We start from the raw sequence: 14,402 nt of genomic DNA on the forward strand, positions 1-14,402 counted from the left end.
TATATCTATCTATATCTATCCATCCATCCATCCATCCATCCATCCATCCATCCATATATATATATATATATATATATATATATATATATATATATATATATATATATATATATATATATATATATATATATATATATATATATAAATAAATTCACACAAAAACATATTCAAAGTTAAATATGATTTTTCAGCTCAATTTTTGATAAATAATTTAAGATTCTTCCTGGTTGTACCTTTTTAAAAATGTACAAAGTAATCTCCTTAAAACAATTTTGTCTAATGGTATTCAAACTTCCACATTCCCAAAAAATATGTTTGACAGTAAGAGCAGTATGGCAGTAATTACATTTAGGTGGTGCTTCTTTATTTAGTAAATATAAATGTGTCAATCTAGAATGTCCAGTTCGACATCTAGTATAGACAGTTTGAATATAATTACTATTAGTATATATACTAATTAATATAAACTAGGGATGTCCCAATCAGGTTTTTTGTCCTTGAGTCAGAGTCATTTGATTTCGAGTTTCTACTGATACCAAAACCTGATCCGATACTTCTATAATACATAAAAAAAGAATAAAGAAGAACGAAGAAATATTAAGGACATTAAGGACATTCCTTATTTTTTTTTATTCACCTTATTTTAACATTCAACAACTTTTGTTGCTATTTTAACATTCAACAACTGTTAGCAAACAGAGCACTTCTGTGAGGTAGCTTGAACAATCAAGTAATAAATAATCTTGGACTTAATAGCATCTCAACTTAAAATACCCGGCAGGCAATCCCAAGTTTACATACATCACAGTTTGCTCTGCCAATGCTGTCATCATCAACTTCATAATGCCGACGTACTCATGCTTTCCGCTTCAAGCTGCTTCCCTGTTCAACTTTGCCGGCATTTAACCAATAGCATCTCTGCAACAGATGTCATGCCGTACGTATTGCTGTTTCTGTGTGAAGTCAAGTCAGAGGTCTAACTCTGTGCCACCACATAACTATAGACGTGTTGATCGGGACGCAACATCCAATTCTGATCGAGTCTGAAACCGCGTGATCAGACCCGATTTGCAATCATGTGATCGGATCTGGACATCCATACTATAAACTCTATATTTCTTTGCTTTGTAACTAACTGTGACTTGAATTTTATCTTCTACTATTATCATTACTATATTGCCAGTACAGTAAAAGCACTATAATGGAAATCAATTATGCGCAGAAAAGGAAAACAAAATGAAGGAAACCACCACAAAAATGTCACACTGCTACAAATCTCCAAGAAACAAATATTTTTCTTTAAGCAAAAAAAAAAAGTTGTTAATGTATTTAGTTTACTTGGACGTCACTGTAAAATTCACTCTTGATAACCTCCATTAAACAAATCGTAAGGACTTCACACAAGCTAATCTACAAAATTCATTAACCTCAAATTAAACTTCTGCACTATGAAAAGGGAACAGGAAGCATGTTATTGTTGAGTTCCAGAGGTGTGCCGTAAGCTACTAGAACAGCTCCCACACAGGCTGATAGAAAAAGAAAAAAAAATAGGGCACAGGGAGTGAAAACAAGGCCCTTCAGCAGAAAGAGGCTTTCTGCTCAGCTTCACAATCCCAGGTGCTCAGTGCTGTCAAGCAGCGTGTGAAGAGCTCTCACACGCAGCCCTGTCAATGGCACGCCAGAAGCCATTTACCTGTTGCTGTGGGTACGAGCTGAGTGCAGGGAGACACTGATGAGGATTAAATATGCTGCAAAACAACTGCACACTGAAGGAGAGCCACTCACTGACAAATGAACACGCATACAGACCGCTGCACTTCTCTCTCTGTGACTCGAACAATTACAGACAAGAGGAAGAGAAAGTAAGTAGTGAGTTTGTACGGTTGAACTTACATTTACATGCTCACTCAAACATAAAAAAGCCACATATATAGAGACTTGTGATGACAGAAGAAGCTGTCTTTTCAAATTAGACATGTTAACAAATACACGATAGCACTCAGTGGCATTCACACACTTGAGTTCATTCGTCCCGCCTGACACAGGCTCCTATAACCCTCAGCTTCCCTCAGGCTGAAAGGCTGCATTGAGCAGCAGGCATCCGTACAGGGTGTCTCTGTCTTGCCCTCCCTGCATATGCAGCACAAATCCTGTTGGAACCGTTTAGTGATGTTTGTGTCTCTCTGTGCATTCATCGGCTGGACACAAAGGACACAGACACAACCACCTGGTTCAGTGAACAGAGCTAGAGACAGATGTGACCTGAAATTTACTTACACACACAAACACTAGAGTATCTATACCTAACTCTTAAGTTCAAATGCTGTAAGCTAGGGTTGCACAATGCTGGAATTTGGTAGTAATCGATACTGAAATGTTAAAAATGTCCATTTTCTGCTTCGAGCGTGATCTTAAGTGCAGCTGATTTACCATTGTGTTCACATGCTCAACAGAAATTACAATAATTGGTCTTAAAGGTCACCAAACTCACCGCTGTTTACTGTGTGTAACCACAGATACAGGGACACTGTAGCATTTAAAAGCATCGATTCATCAGCGGACCGCTTGTATGTCAGCCTATAGACAAACCAACTTACTGACATGACTCTGAAACACTCCAGTGTCCCCGTATCTGACCTTCACAGCCAATCACAGTCATTTCTGTTGAGCACGTGAACACAATGGCAAATCAGCGCTGTATAAGAACATGCTCAATAGCGCTCAAATGTTAGTGGGAAATGGACATTTTTAAAACTTCAGCATCGATTGGTACCAAATTCCAATATCGTGACAACCCTACTGCAAGCAGACTAAAAATCTCGCCTAGGCGTGTTTTTGATTATGCTACTGTAAAACCAAATAATACATAATGTATTCATTTAAAAGTGAAGATAATAATAATCTCAAAATTAATGTTCGAATCACATCATTTTTAATTTAATCAAAGATGTTCTTTTTCAATTGATTTTAAAAATAATACCACTTGAATGCAATTAGCTTATTAGTGTAATGCAGTAACAGTATAATAATGCAGACACAGTAAATCCAATAAAACATGTCAATTCACCGTCATTAGGAATCTTAACCCATTTTGCAATGAATGTACTTTCAAAGCTACATACAAATGTATTATGGTAATGTGCAAACCGCTTTTATCGCTTTATTGGTGAAACACGTTAAAGTAAAATGACTGGATTTAATTTAAGAGTTAAGTTACATGTGTAGGGTCAACAATTTAATTACAGAGCTTAATTACAGACAGAATTACGCATGTGTATTTTTAAAACACAGTATAATTATCTATATAGGAGCTAATGATGAATAATATTAAGTTTCAAACTGACTGCAAATGAATCAGAATAAAATATTAGAATATAACCCAATAAAATCACACACACATTTTGGTCTTGTCCAAGATTGAAAGAGTTGTGGTCTAAAATATTTGATCCTTTTGAAAAAATCTTTAACATATCAGCCACTCATAACCCTCTAGCAGCCCTATTCGGAATTCCTTTTGGGCCAAATATGCCTTCAACAACACAGAACGCTGTTACTTTCACCACATTATTGGCTTATTCTACTTAAGTGGAAACAAACATCTCCACCTTCATATGACAGACGGATATAAGACATTTGTGTTTAAAGATAAGGTTTTTATTAAGAGGGTCTTTATCTTATATCTTTTTACAAAACATGGAAACCTTTTTTGAATTATTTTGGCACTACTGATCTTGAAGCAGAAGAGAAATAAAGCTTTTCATTATTTATTTATTACTTTTATTGTTAGTTTTTATGCTATTTATTTATTTGTTTTATTTCTCTTTACATTTACATTTATTTTTTTGGTCACTGATTCTTAGTTGTGAAAAAGTAGATCAGTGCATTACTTATTTTTTCATGTATATAATACTGTATCTGCGCAAAATGTAATAAATATATTTGTCAAAAAAAGAATAGAACCCAGTCACCATTATTTTAGGATTAGTTTACTAGCCTGCCATGATAATGTGGGTGAATTTTGTCACCACTAGACATCTCACTCACATGTACACAAACACTTCTGAAGAGAGACTGCAGTGTGCTCAGAGTCAGTTTGCTTTGGCTCAGAATCAAATCGACCATCATCACCTTGGCAAACAATTCCTGGAATCCTGAATAAATTATTCATCTGAACAAGTTCCCTCCCCGCTGCCTGTCTCAACCCACCTCCTCATTCTCTCTCACCCTCCAAGGCCACAGACTGAGCTTCACTTAATGAATCTGGCTTAGTGTGTGTGTGCACACAAAGAACTGACCAAATACAGCCCCACCAATAATCACACACACACACACACACACAGTTCTGCATTCATTCAGCGGCGAGTACTTCAGGACAAAATGAGGAAGAAAATGAAGACAGAGGGAACTGTGTTAAACACAGAGGGACAGCAGATCAGGGGCCTCTGTGGCTCAGTAATTAAAGGGCCACATTGACAAGCACAGCCGTCCACTTCCTGCCCTAACGCAGCCACTCCTCCCCCCCTTCTGCCCCAAGGCACTAACGTACCACAAGATTAGCACCATTACAAACTCTCAACGGTGTTTACATAAAACACTAAATTAATAGTATTCTGAATGCGGCGGATCCTGAAAGCACATGACAAATCTGGCACCTAGATGCATTTTCCTCCCTTTCCTTTCCAGTCAAAAGCACTACATGAAGGGCAGACTATGTGTTATCAGACTGCTGTCATCACTAACTCCAGAGAGAGCAGGGAGTCCATGCTCCCATGAATAATTCATGCGTTTGAGTCCACTCAGTCAGAGCTCTATTGATAAACAAAAGAGAGGCTCTGCAAAAAAAAAAAAAAAAAAAAAAAGCCAGTCGATTAACCTGTTTGCGCAAAGCCCCTGCACCTACTCTTCCCTCCCTTTTCATTTTCTCTCCGTCTCTCTCACAGCTGGAGATAAGTGCCTGACAGAAGCTTTCAGAAAATGCAGTGTCTGTGAGAGAGAGACATGTGGCCCAGACACACACACACACACAACACACATATATTCGGAGTAGCTGATGGATCGTGCATGCTGTTCCAATTCACCACCCTCACACTGATACCATTAACCTTGTGAGGCCTCAGGGTGAGAACCATAAAGGACCTCTTCAAACTGAGCCCTCCTCATATGACTATACATCATATCACTGCTAATGACATAGAGAAAAAGAGAAATAGAGAAAAAGGGAGGTGCTAGCTGGTCTATCTGTTTAAGTGCACCAATTGCACAACCTTACTTTGTTATAAGAACCAATCGACTGATTAAAACACACACAACAGCAACATGAAGGCTGACAACAATTAGGGTAGGTATGCCAACCATTAACATCAATTAGTAAAAGAGGTTAAATAACACTTCCCGCTGGACACAACTGACCTATTGACCTTTATATGGCCTGGCATCTGTCCTTGCCTCCATCCTTCTCTTGCTTTTTCCGTTTATTTTTAGGTCTGTTGCGTGCAGACATCGCTTTTTATTATGGTTATTTATAGATGCAGCCCAGAAGAGGGAAAAGATTCAGGAAATGGACTCAAACTTGCACAAGCCGGATTCAAACACGTGCACTAGGGCTGTGTGATTTGGGGGAAATATCGAATTGCGACAGATATTGCGATTTGATTTGAGATATAAATTTGTAGTCCAGCTTTAGCTTAATCTTCATTGCAGCTTCTTACTGCTAAAATGCAGTGTGCGTGTACCTTTCTGTAAACAAGTTGAACTCAAGTTAGGGAGATTGCGGCTTATACAAAACAATATATATAAATAATTATTATAAAAATACAGAACACTCAGCAAACTAACATGGCTGAAATATCTCTGAAATTGTACTTTGCTGTTTTTGCAACATTTCAATTTGCGATTGCAATTCGATTTCTATTAATCGCACAACACACTTTGCCTTTGACCACGGTAAATTAATGTAATTTATGACAACTTCAAATCTATCTTTGCAAGCCTTCATGCATGACAGTTTTTTTTTTTTTGACAGATGCAGAATACTACATAAAAGCCCTATACAGTCCAATATCACCTGTTACCCTGACCACACAAGTATTTGCCATGGCAATATCATCAAGCATACACACTATACGAAAAAAGAGAATATAGTATTTCAGTAGATCACATACCTGTTTATGCATTTCAATGTTCAGTCCATAGGACATCTCATAGTACTGCAAGAGAAAACGAGAAACGCTTTCAGCACATAAGAAATAGTGTAATGTTATTGACTGCAGTATCGCCTCTATATATCATGCACCCAATGTATGTTTTACTAAAGCGTCCCAAGCACTAAAGTGTGCTGGGACGAGGATAATTGGCTGATTAAGTGAAGAGCAATGTTTATAAATCTGTCTCAACATTTTTTTTAGAGCCATTAACTACCTACAAGCATTCATGAAAGCAGCTGTATTAAACTAGTTACTAAATATGTTTACACAAAAAAAAAAAATAGCCAAAGATAAACAATTAATAATATATGATAATAATATAATATTCTACCCTTTCTCTCCCTTTTATAGTCTCCTTTTCATCTCTACACTGTAAACCCCAACAGTTAACTTTATTAAATGAAATGATTATAGTTATAATTGACAGAAAGTAAGTTCTACTCATTTGAAAAGAGTTTTGAACTTAGCGTTACGAGTTGATTAAATACCTCATTACTTCAACTTAAATGGAGTAAGTTCAAAGTACTCACATAGATTAGTTTAACTCAAATGGTTTGTCCCAATTGGTTTCCTTAAACAGTTTGAGCTGCCTTAACTTATTGTGTTTTACAGTGCTCAGTTGGTTTGAGTTCATTTATTGGGTTTTAACTGTGCTCAAATGGCTTCATTTACTCAAATAGAGTAAGTTCACAGTGCTCATTAGGATTAGCTTTTGAACTTAAATAGATTGTTGCAAACGGTTTACTCAAATGGTTATGGAGTTACCTTAATTTTTTTTTGTTTAACAGTGTATAAAAACGTTCCTAGTGAAAAGTTCCCTCATAGTTATCGGTCAGCAGCAGATAACAGCTTTACTTTAAACTCAAAATTACTGATCAGACTAAGTTCATTCAAACAGCCAGATTGCAAACATTTTTTTTTCTTAGAGCACGTCTGTGTATTTTATTTAGTTTATCTGGTAGTGGCCTTTTACCACTCAGCATTCCTCCGAAAAATAATATTTAACAGAGGTGCGGGCATGTTGAGTCAATATCTACTACACGTTCAAATAAGATAAGAGAGAGTAGAGCTCAGTTAACACTGTTCAACCTGTGCACTATTACATCATATCCTGGCGGAATTCAATTTCCACTCACTGCACTTCTAATAAGAGACAAACTAATATTAGTGCAATTCTTGAATTGCGCACAAAGGTCAATATTGAGTGAGGCTGCAATCATCCTGAAGGTTGATAACATTTCAGTTAGGTCATGTCTCTAGGTAATGCAAGACAAAAACAACTGTACATGTGCAAGAGTGTTGTTTTATTTTATTGGTTAGCAGAGATCACAAACAGCCCAATGAATATTCTTGTTTACATTTACTGAACGACATTACATTTCGTATTCTTATTTATTTTCTTGTATTGAACAAATTTAGTCAGAGAGCACTCTTGAAATGCTAAACTTGATTATCAAACTGAATTTGGCTACCTTTTCTTTCACTTAGACACTCAGCCCCTTAGGTCAAAGCGAACGGAACAAGCAGCAACACCTTGCCCAAAACACCCTCCAGGCATTTTACAACAAATAAAAACACCCACACTCCCCAACACTGATCCTTTAGTGCAATCAATGCAAACACCAACACAATAAATAGGGGTAGTGGACACTAAACATTAGCTCAGATAGCTGGCTGGTGGCCCTATTGATGTTTTCAAGGAACAAAAGATCAGCAGATTAAAAAAAAAAAAAAAAAAAAAAAAAACAAGCTCTTACCATAACATAATGCCTCTGCATCTCAGTCTTCTCATTGGCCAGTTTGTCGTACTCCACTTTAAGACTGTTAAGAGAGAGAAAGATCCAGAATGACTTCTTAGTGAATGCCAAAGCCACAGATCACATGCAACGTATTGGCTCACATCACAAACTACTGCTGATTTTACACGGATTTCCATGAAACCCCAAACATTAAAGCACTTTTCATATAGTGAAATGAAGGCACTATACTTGTAGTTCCTATGAACTCGAGGTTAATTTACACAAACCCTATTCTGATAAACACATGACACGCATACAGCTCAGCGAGCAGAGATATTTACCTGTGGTACTGAGCTTGAAGGAACTGAAACTCGTCTTTGATTCTGTCACAAGATTCTGCTACAGTGAATTTGAAGCCCGGCTGGCCAGGCTGGTGAGGTGCCTGAAAAATAATATCAATCATTTATGTGAACTGCTGCAAAGAAAAAGCATTATTAATACAGCCTAGCCACTGATGCAATATGCCATTACACCAACATTCCGTGTTTTCGGAATGTCACTATAGCTTTGACTTCCTACCACCATAACCAAAACAACCAACGACCTTCTCCATTACTCCTTTCAGAGCAGTCCGTGGGTCTCAGGTTTTACTTTCGCTGAGTGTCTGAACAAGTCACGGGTGTCAATAACACATTTCATGCTTCCTGATTTTCAGGGAAATGATATTTCATCGGAGCTGAACTGCGGTTTGTCAGAAGTGCCCAGGCGCTCCCTCGAGCTCGGCCTGCCGGTGGTTTTGAGACTCTGGTGGGAAAAGCCTCACACACTGAGCAGCGGTCGGCGTGACACAGACGGGTCACTGCGTCTAAACAGCCCCGGAGGAAGAAATAATAATAATAAAAGCAAACTAGCAGCTGATTCTCCTCCTCAGTTCTTTCCCGTACACATTTCCACTTTAAACTCACATGAAAACCAACGATAGAAGCAAGTTCCGCCTCGTTTAGTTTGAGCAGAAATAAAGGGCACACCGCGCGGCACAATAGTGCGCGAGCCCAGCGCTCGAGGAGCGCGTCTGTCGAGGACACAAAGCATCAATATCATAATTTATGATACTCACCGGATGCCGGCCCTGCGGATACATCTTGAATGTATCCCTTCCGAGGAGAAGATCCAGGGGATGTGGCGCTCTTCAGTAATCCGAGTAGATGAGAGAGAGCCCGTCCGTCACCCCTCCCAGCACTCGCGGACACACAAAGCCCGGTCCGTCCACCCGATGCACGCGCTTCTCCCGCTCCTGATCCCCGGTTTAACCCCTTTATCCTTCACACAGGCGAGGAGCAAGACAAAAACACAGCGCGTTGGTTCATTATCTCCAATAAGAGTCAAGCGTTCAGCTGCGCGTGTGCTGTAAACACAGAATAGTTGTGTCGAGCGAGGCAAACACACATTTGCTGCTTGTCATCTGCTCTGCGAGCTGCGACTAACAAGCTGCTTATGAGTCTTCTCGCAATAACAAGATTACCTGACTGCTGTTTGCTTGAATGTAACCAGACAAGATTACAGAACAATGTCAGAAATACAGCAATAGAAACCCAATCAATTCCTGGATAAATGGGTCAAACAGACTCTTTCTTTAGCTTGGTCTGGGATAAATATTCACGGCAGCAGCTTTGTAAACTACAAAACAGGAACAAAGCATGAAGAGTGCTTAATTGCTAAATCGACTGACTAAATTACGAGTGGATTGTTGTGAAAGTTATCTTCCGCGTTACCTTCAGTCTCCATAAAATCCCTTTCCGCGAAGGTAAATGCAGCAATAATTCCTTGCACCGAGGAAACGTCGAAGTCCTCCACTCGTGACCTTATACGATCAGTATTAGGCGCTGGTTGGGAATCAATCCCAACCCTAGAAGAAAAAAGCAGCGCCTAACAATCGCTTCGAGATTGTTTTCCTCTGTTAAGACTTGCTTGAACACAGTTCTCAGGGTGTTGATAAATTCTCCCAATCCCTATTTGATTGCTTGTTTAAAAATGGTTTGATGGCGAAAAGTTTGCCTCGTACGAGCCAGCCGCTCGCAGTCGCTTTGCCTAGTTTCTCCAACACTCGCAGTACCACACACAGACTGCCCACTGACACGCGGGCTCAACTACCGCGAGAACAACCGAACACGACCAATCAAATCTCGAACAGGACTTCAACGCATCCGACCAATCAGATATTAGATCCCACGTGGGGCACGTCCGTTTTGCGCGCGCTGATTGGCCAATAAACACCTGACCTCATGTTCGCCATTTTGGCTCTAAATAGGTTGCTTTCCCCGTAGACAAACAACTTACATGAGCGACGATTGTTCGAAGTCTAGCCACCAACTGAAATCTCAAGAGATAGATTGTAGCCTCAGAAATACATATTACAAAAGAAACTGCCTGCAATTTTGCTTCTATTCGCTGATTTACGAACATATATCTGCGTTTTAAAGGGAACCCCAGTCGTATGGAATCTGTTTATAATTACTTGCTCTTTTTATGTTCCCATCATGTTTAAATGTCATGATTTCAACAAACTGCGAATTTGTCCGTGATTTAAAAAAATGTGAGCAACTTGAGTCTAAACATCCTTCAAATGTCCCCCTTTGTCCCTTTCAAGGGCGCCTAACGTGGATAACAAAATGAAGCGAGAGAGCACCCTCATTGCCAATGTATAGTTATGCTACCGATTTTGAATGTAACTCAAATTAACAGCATAATCTGTGAAATCAGCCCTCATTACTTGATTCACGCTGTCTGCTCAGCAACACCCTCCGTGCCCACGTCTGCGCCCGGAAAAAAAACTCAACCTATCATGTGTTGCTCAGACCCACGTGGGGCTCAGCGCCTCGTTCAGAGCATGCTGACCAATCAGAGCGCTGGCGAGCGTCTGATTGGCTTAGAGCGACACGGGTTGTCAGTTCGAGACCTAAGTTGTCAATCAAGCCCACGAGGGGTAGAGCGCTGACAAATGCCTGTGCCTCTCAGCCTCCCGCCTGCGAATAGTGCTTGGAATGGCTGCTTAATTAGCTTCGAATGGCTTTTCCTTCCAGCTCAAACAATCTGTCACTACCATGTGGTAAAAAGAGCCCTGCGTAAAACAAAAGAGGGAAAAGCTAGTAGGGGCTAAATATCAGTTTGATTTTTTTCTCTATGCAAGTCGCATTACCACAAAACAAAACATTTATTCCACTCAAAGGCTGGTTCAGCGTAGCCAACTGTTCCTGGCTTTATTTGTTTTCCCCAAATAGGAGTGTAATCAGATATGCTTAATAATGTTTTTGTGCGTATTTATTCTTTTTTAATCATTTAAAAATATATAATTTTAGGCAAAAAGTCTACTGGATCACAGAGGATTGACTGTCCTAATTAGATGTGTTTAAGATGTTTGTGCTCAGAGACTTCAGGGTCACTTCAATGCAAAGATCTGAGGAAAAGCCAACCATTGTTCGATTAAACTATAAACCTCTGTCCATCCCATTTGGAAGGGTTATTGGCTGGAACAAATATCAGGGGTGGATCCAGAGATGGAGCACGGAGTCGTTATGAGTGCCATTACTGACATTATTCTGCTGTAATATTTTAAGAGAACTGCACATAACTTTGTCAGTGTGAAAATGTAATATAGGTTATTACTCCTGCTATTTTTTAAATTTAAACTAAGGTTAATAGCATACATGCATGCGAGAAAGCTTTCTGCATGCTTCTTGGTCTATGTATTTGAGGTTTCATGCTTGCTCGGTGACCCATCACAAAAACATTCTGTATAGTCAAAAAAAAGGGTGAGTCAATGAGTTTTCACGCATACAGACAAGGGTTAACAGGCCACATGAACTCAAGGAGTGACAGCTGCATTTAAATAAGGGAGTGAATCCTCAAAGCAATCATTATGTGTGTGCACAGAACAGATCTCGCTCCCAAATTATGATGATTTACACTATGGTAACCACAACAACATCCTGGCATCTTGCTTTTGGTATATATTACATTTACCCAAATGATAAAACAACCAAAACACATTACTGAGGTTGAGTTTAACTGCACCATTGTCGAAAGATGTGCCATGTCATGTGTATGTTTGGACGGCTTTAGGCAAGGTACTTTTGAAGTGTTGTTATGTCCACTTATTAAATCAAATCAAATCACATCACTTTTATTGTCACATCATCGGCAGCATATGTATTATGATAAGTGAAAAGCTTAGGTGCTGGCTCCAGTGCAAAATGCAACAACATATTCCAAAAACAAAACAATATACTATTAGCAATGTTGACAATAATACATGAAAGACAATAAATACATTGAAAAAAAAAACACACATGCAGGCACGGGTAGACAAGTACACAGTCAAAAAGGTGCACACATAGTTTGGCTGTTGGTGGAAAATGATTGTAGGCAATATTGTTTTAAGTAAAGATTTGGTTAAGCTATAAGCGACAATTAAGTATATTCAGGTTTAAAGAAACCTTTTTATGGATATATTAATGAAGGAAGGTGCAGGTTGCAATATTTCGATACATGGCTTATGTTTATATCCAAAAATGAAGCATTTGGGTTCAACTGGCTCAATATGTAATTTTAGACACTAGTAAGCATGTATTCACAACAAACAAAGGCACATTTTTCTGATGCTGTGAATCATAGAGTGGATAGTGTGGAATCATGGGAGTTGTGGTCTCATTAGGTCCTACAGGAGTCCTGCAGAAATCATGTTGATGGATTAGCTAAAGCATTAAACACTTATTATGAAACGGAAAAGAGTAAGAAATAAGTGAAACAAGACCACAAAGCAGTTGCTGCTGAGAGCAATAGTATCCTGATGCTGCCTTGATGATGCAAGCCAAGACTGCATATCTCAGAGATGCAATGTCAGACACAATGCACTCAATACAGTGATGTGAGGGGTAGGGTTAGGGGTGGGGTTAGGTGAATGCAATAAAATGATAGCATGCAGCTTAGCTTGCAACTGCACCAGGTCTGCATCCAGATCCCTCTCGCTGAGAGACTAGCTTAACGTTGCATGAACGTAGCGGGGCTTTTATTATGTAAATCTACAGCTTCCGGTTCTTCCAGTCATAATCATATGAGGAAGCAGCACTGATTTACCATATTAAATACATTTTAGGTTTTTGTTATAATATTGATTTGTGCAGTCTAATAAAACACACAACATAGTAAATCGATCTTTAATGCTTCCATGATTTCTTTAAAAGGGTGCATGACATCATCAGACACAAGACATGCTCTGTTGCTGCATCTAAAATCGCATACTTCCATACTATGTAATAAAATCAGTATATCAACCGAGTAGTATGTCCGAATTCACAGAATTCAAACAACAGTATTTAAGCTGAACCCAGATGATCTGCTACTTCCGGCGAGATTCTGAAGTGCACATCAGATGGACACTATGCTGAATTCATGAATGGGAATGTATCGACGCAACTAACGTGGGTATAGGTCATGTTATGATGACAAAATGGCTGATTTATTGTGTCCGTGTTCTATCCATACAGTACCTTTAAATTTAAATGCAGTACCTACCTACTGCGCAGTAGGCAATTTCGGAAGAAGTTTGACCCTACTAAAACTGTTTTTATTTATCTGGATATTAACATTCTTTAAAACATTTAAGATAATGCAAACATAAGTACATAAGTCAGTAAAATATATAGCAATATATATATTTTTTTTGATGTTTTCATGAAAACCATATATATTGTGCTTTATGTTTCGGTTAACAAAGTTTAAGATTGGCTTATTTGCTGTATTTTGAATGTAGTCTCATGCTAGTTTGCTACTATTTTATTTTTGTGGCCGATTTGTATGATCTAATTGTTAAGCTTAAAACAGTTCTATTATGCAAAAATTACTTTTATGAGGGGTTTAAACAAGAGGTTGTGTCGGATCAGTGTGTAAATATAGCCAGCCTCTAATAAAAAATATATTTATAAATAGTATTTTGTATAATCACAGTTGATAAAAACTGTCGGCAAAAACATTTTGATTGACATTCTCCCTTTTTACATGTCATCATAGTGGGAAAGCCCCGCCCATTAATGACAATCTTTTCCTCATTAGCATAGACAGCCCTGAGTGAGAAGCAGCCATTTGCCATTATATATATATATATATATATATATATATATATATATATATATATTTCTCATCTCGCGTGCATGGACCTGCTGGGACAACACTGAAATGCATCACATCCGGTCGATCGCATACGTTCTAGTCGCAGGAGTTTAAATATTTCAACAGCTCAATTCGAATCTAAATTTTCCACATACGGAGATGATCGGAACTTCACGCAGCTCCTGGACTACTCTCCATTGAAAATGAAAGACTTCCAGTTTGACGCTTGTCGTTTGTCGTGTGCAGTGGAAAGGAGGCTTTAGCACCATGCCTGCAGAAAATAATTTCAGCAACT

The 14,402-nt window shown here is 38.6% G+C and overlaps 1 protein-coding gene across 23 annotated transcripts in view; it reads right to left on the reverse strand.

Moving 5' to 3' along the window:
- The window catches only part of tle3b (TLE family member 3, transcriptional corepressor b), a 40,205-nt gene extending 29,449 nt beyond the window's left edge, over positions 1-10,756 (reverse strand). For 15 of the 23 annotated variants that reach the window (XM_009303204.5, XM_009303202.5, XM_009303203.5 and 12 more), the window contains exons 1-5: positions 9,715-10,062; positions 9,060-9,347; positions 8,284-8,384; positions 7,961-8,024; positions 6,162-6,206 (exon numbers count right to left, since the gene is read on the reverse strand). In XM_009303204.5, the coding sequence (XP_009301479.1) occupies positions 6,162-6,206; positions 7,961-8,024; positions 8,284-8,384; positions 9,060-9,083 (234 nt within the window). In that variant the 5' untranslated portion in view covers positions 9,084-9,347; positions 9,715-10,062. 23 annotated transcript variants of the gene reach the window in all.
- Between the last annotated feature and the right edge of the window lie 3,646 nt (positions 10,757-14,402).

The sequence above is a fragment of the Danio rerio genome, chromosome 7 (genome assembly GCF_049306965.1).
Source record: "Danio rerio strain Tuebingen ecotype United States chromosome 7, GRCz12tu, whole genome shotgun sequence".
NCBI lineage: Eukaryota > Metazoa > Chordata > Actinopteri > Cypriniformes > Danionidae > Danio > Danio rerio.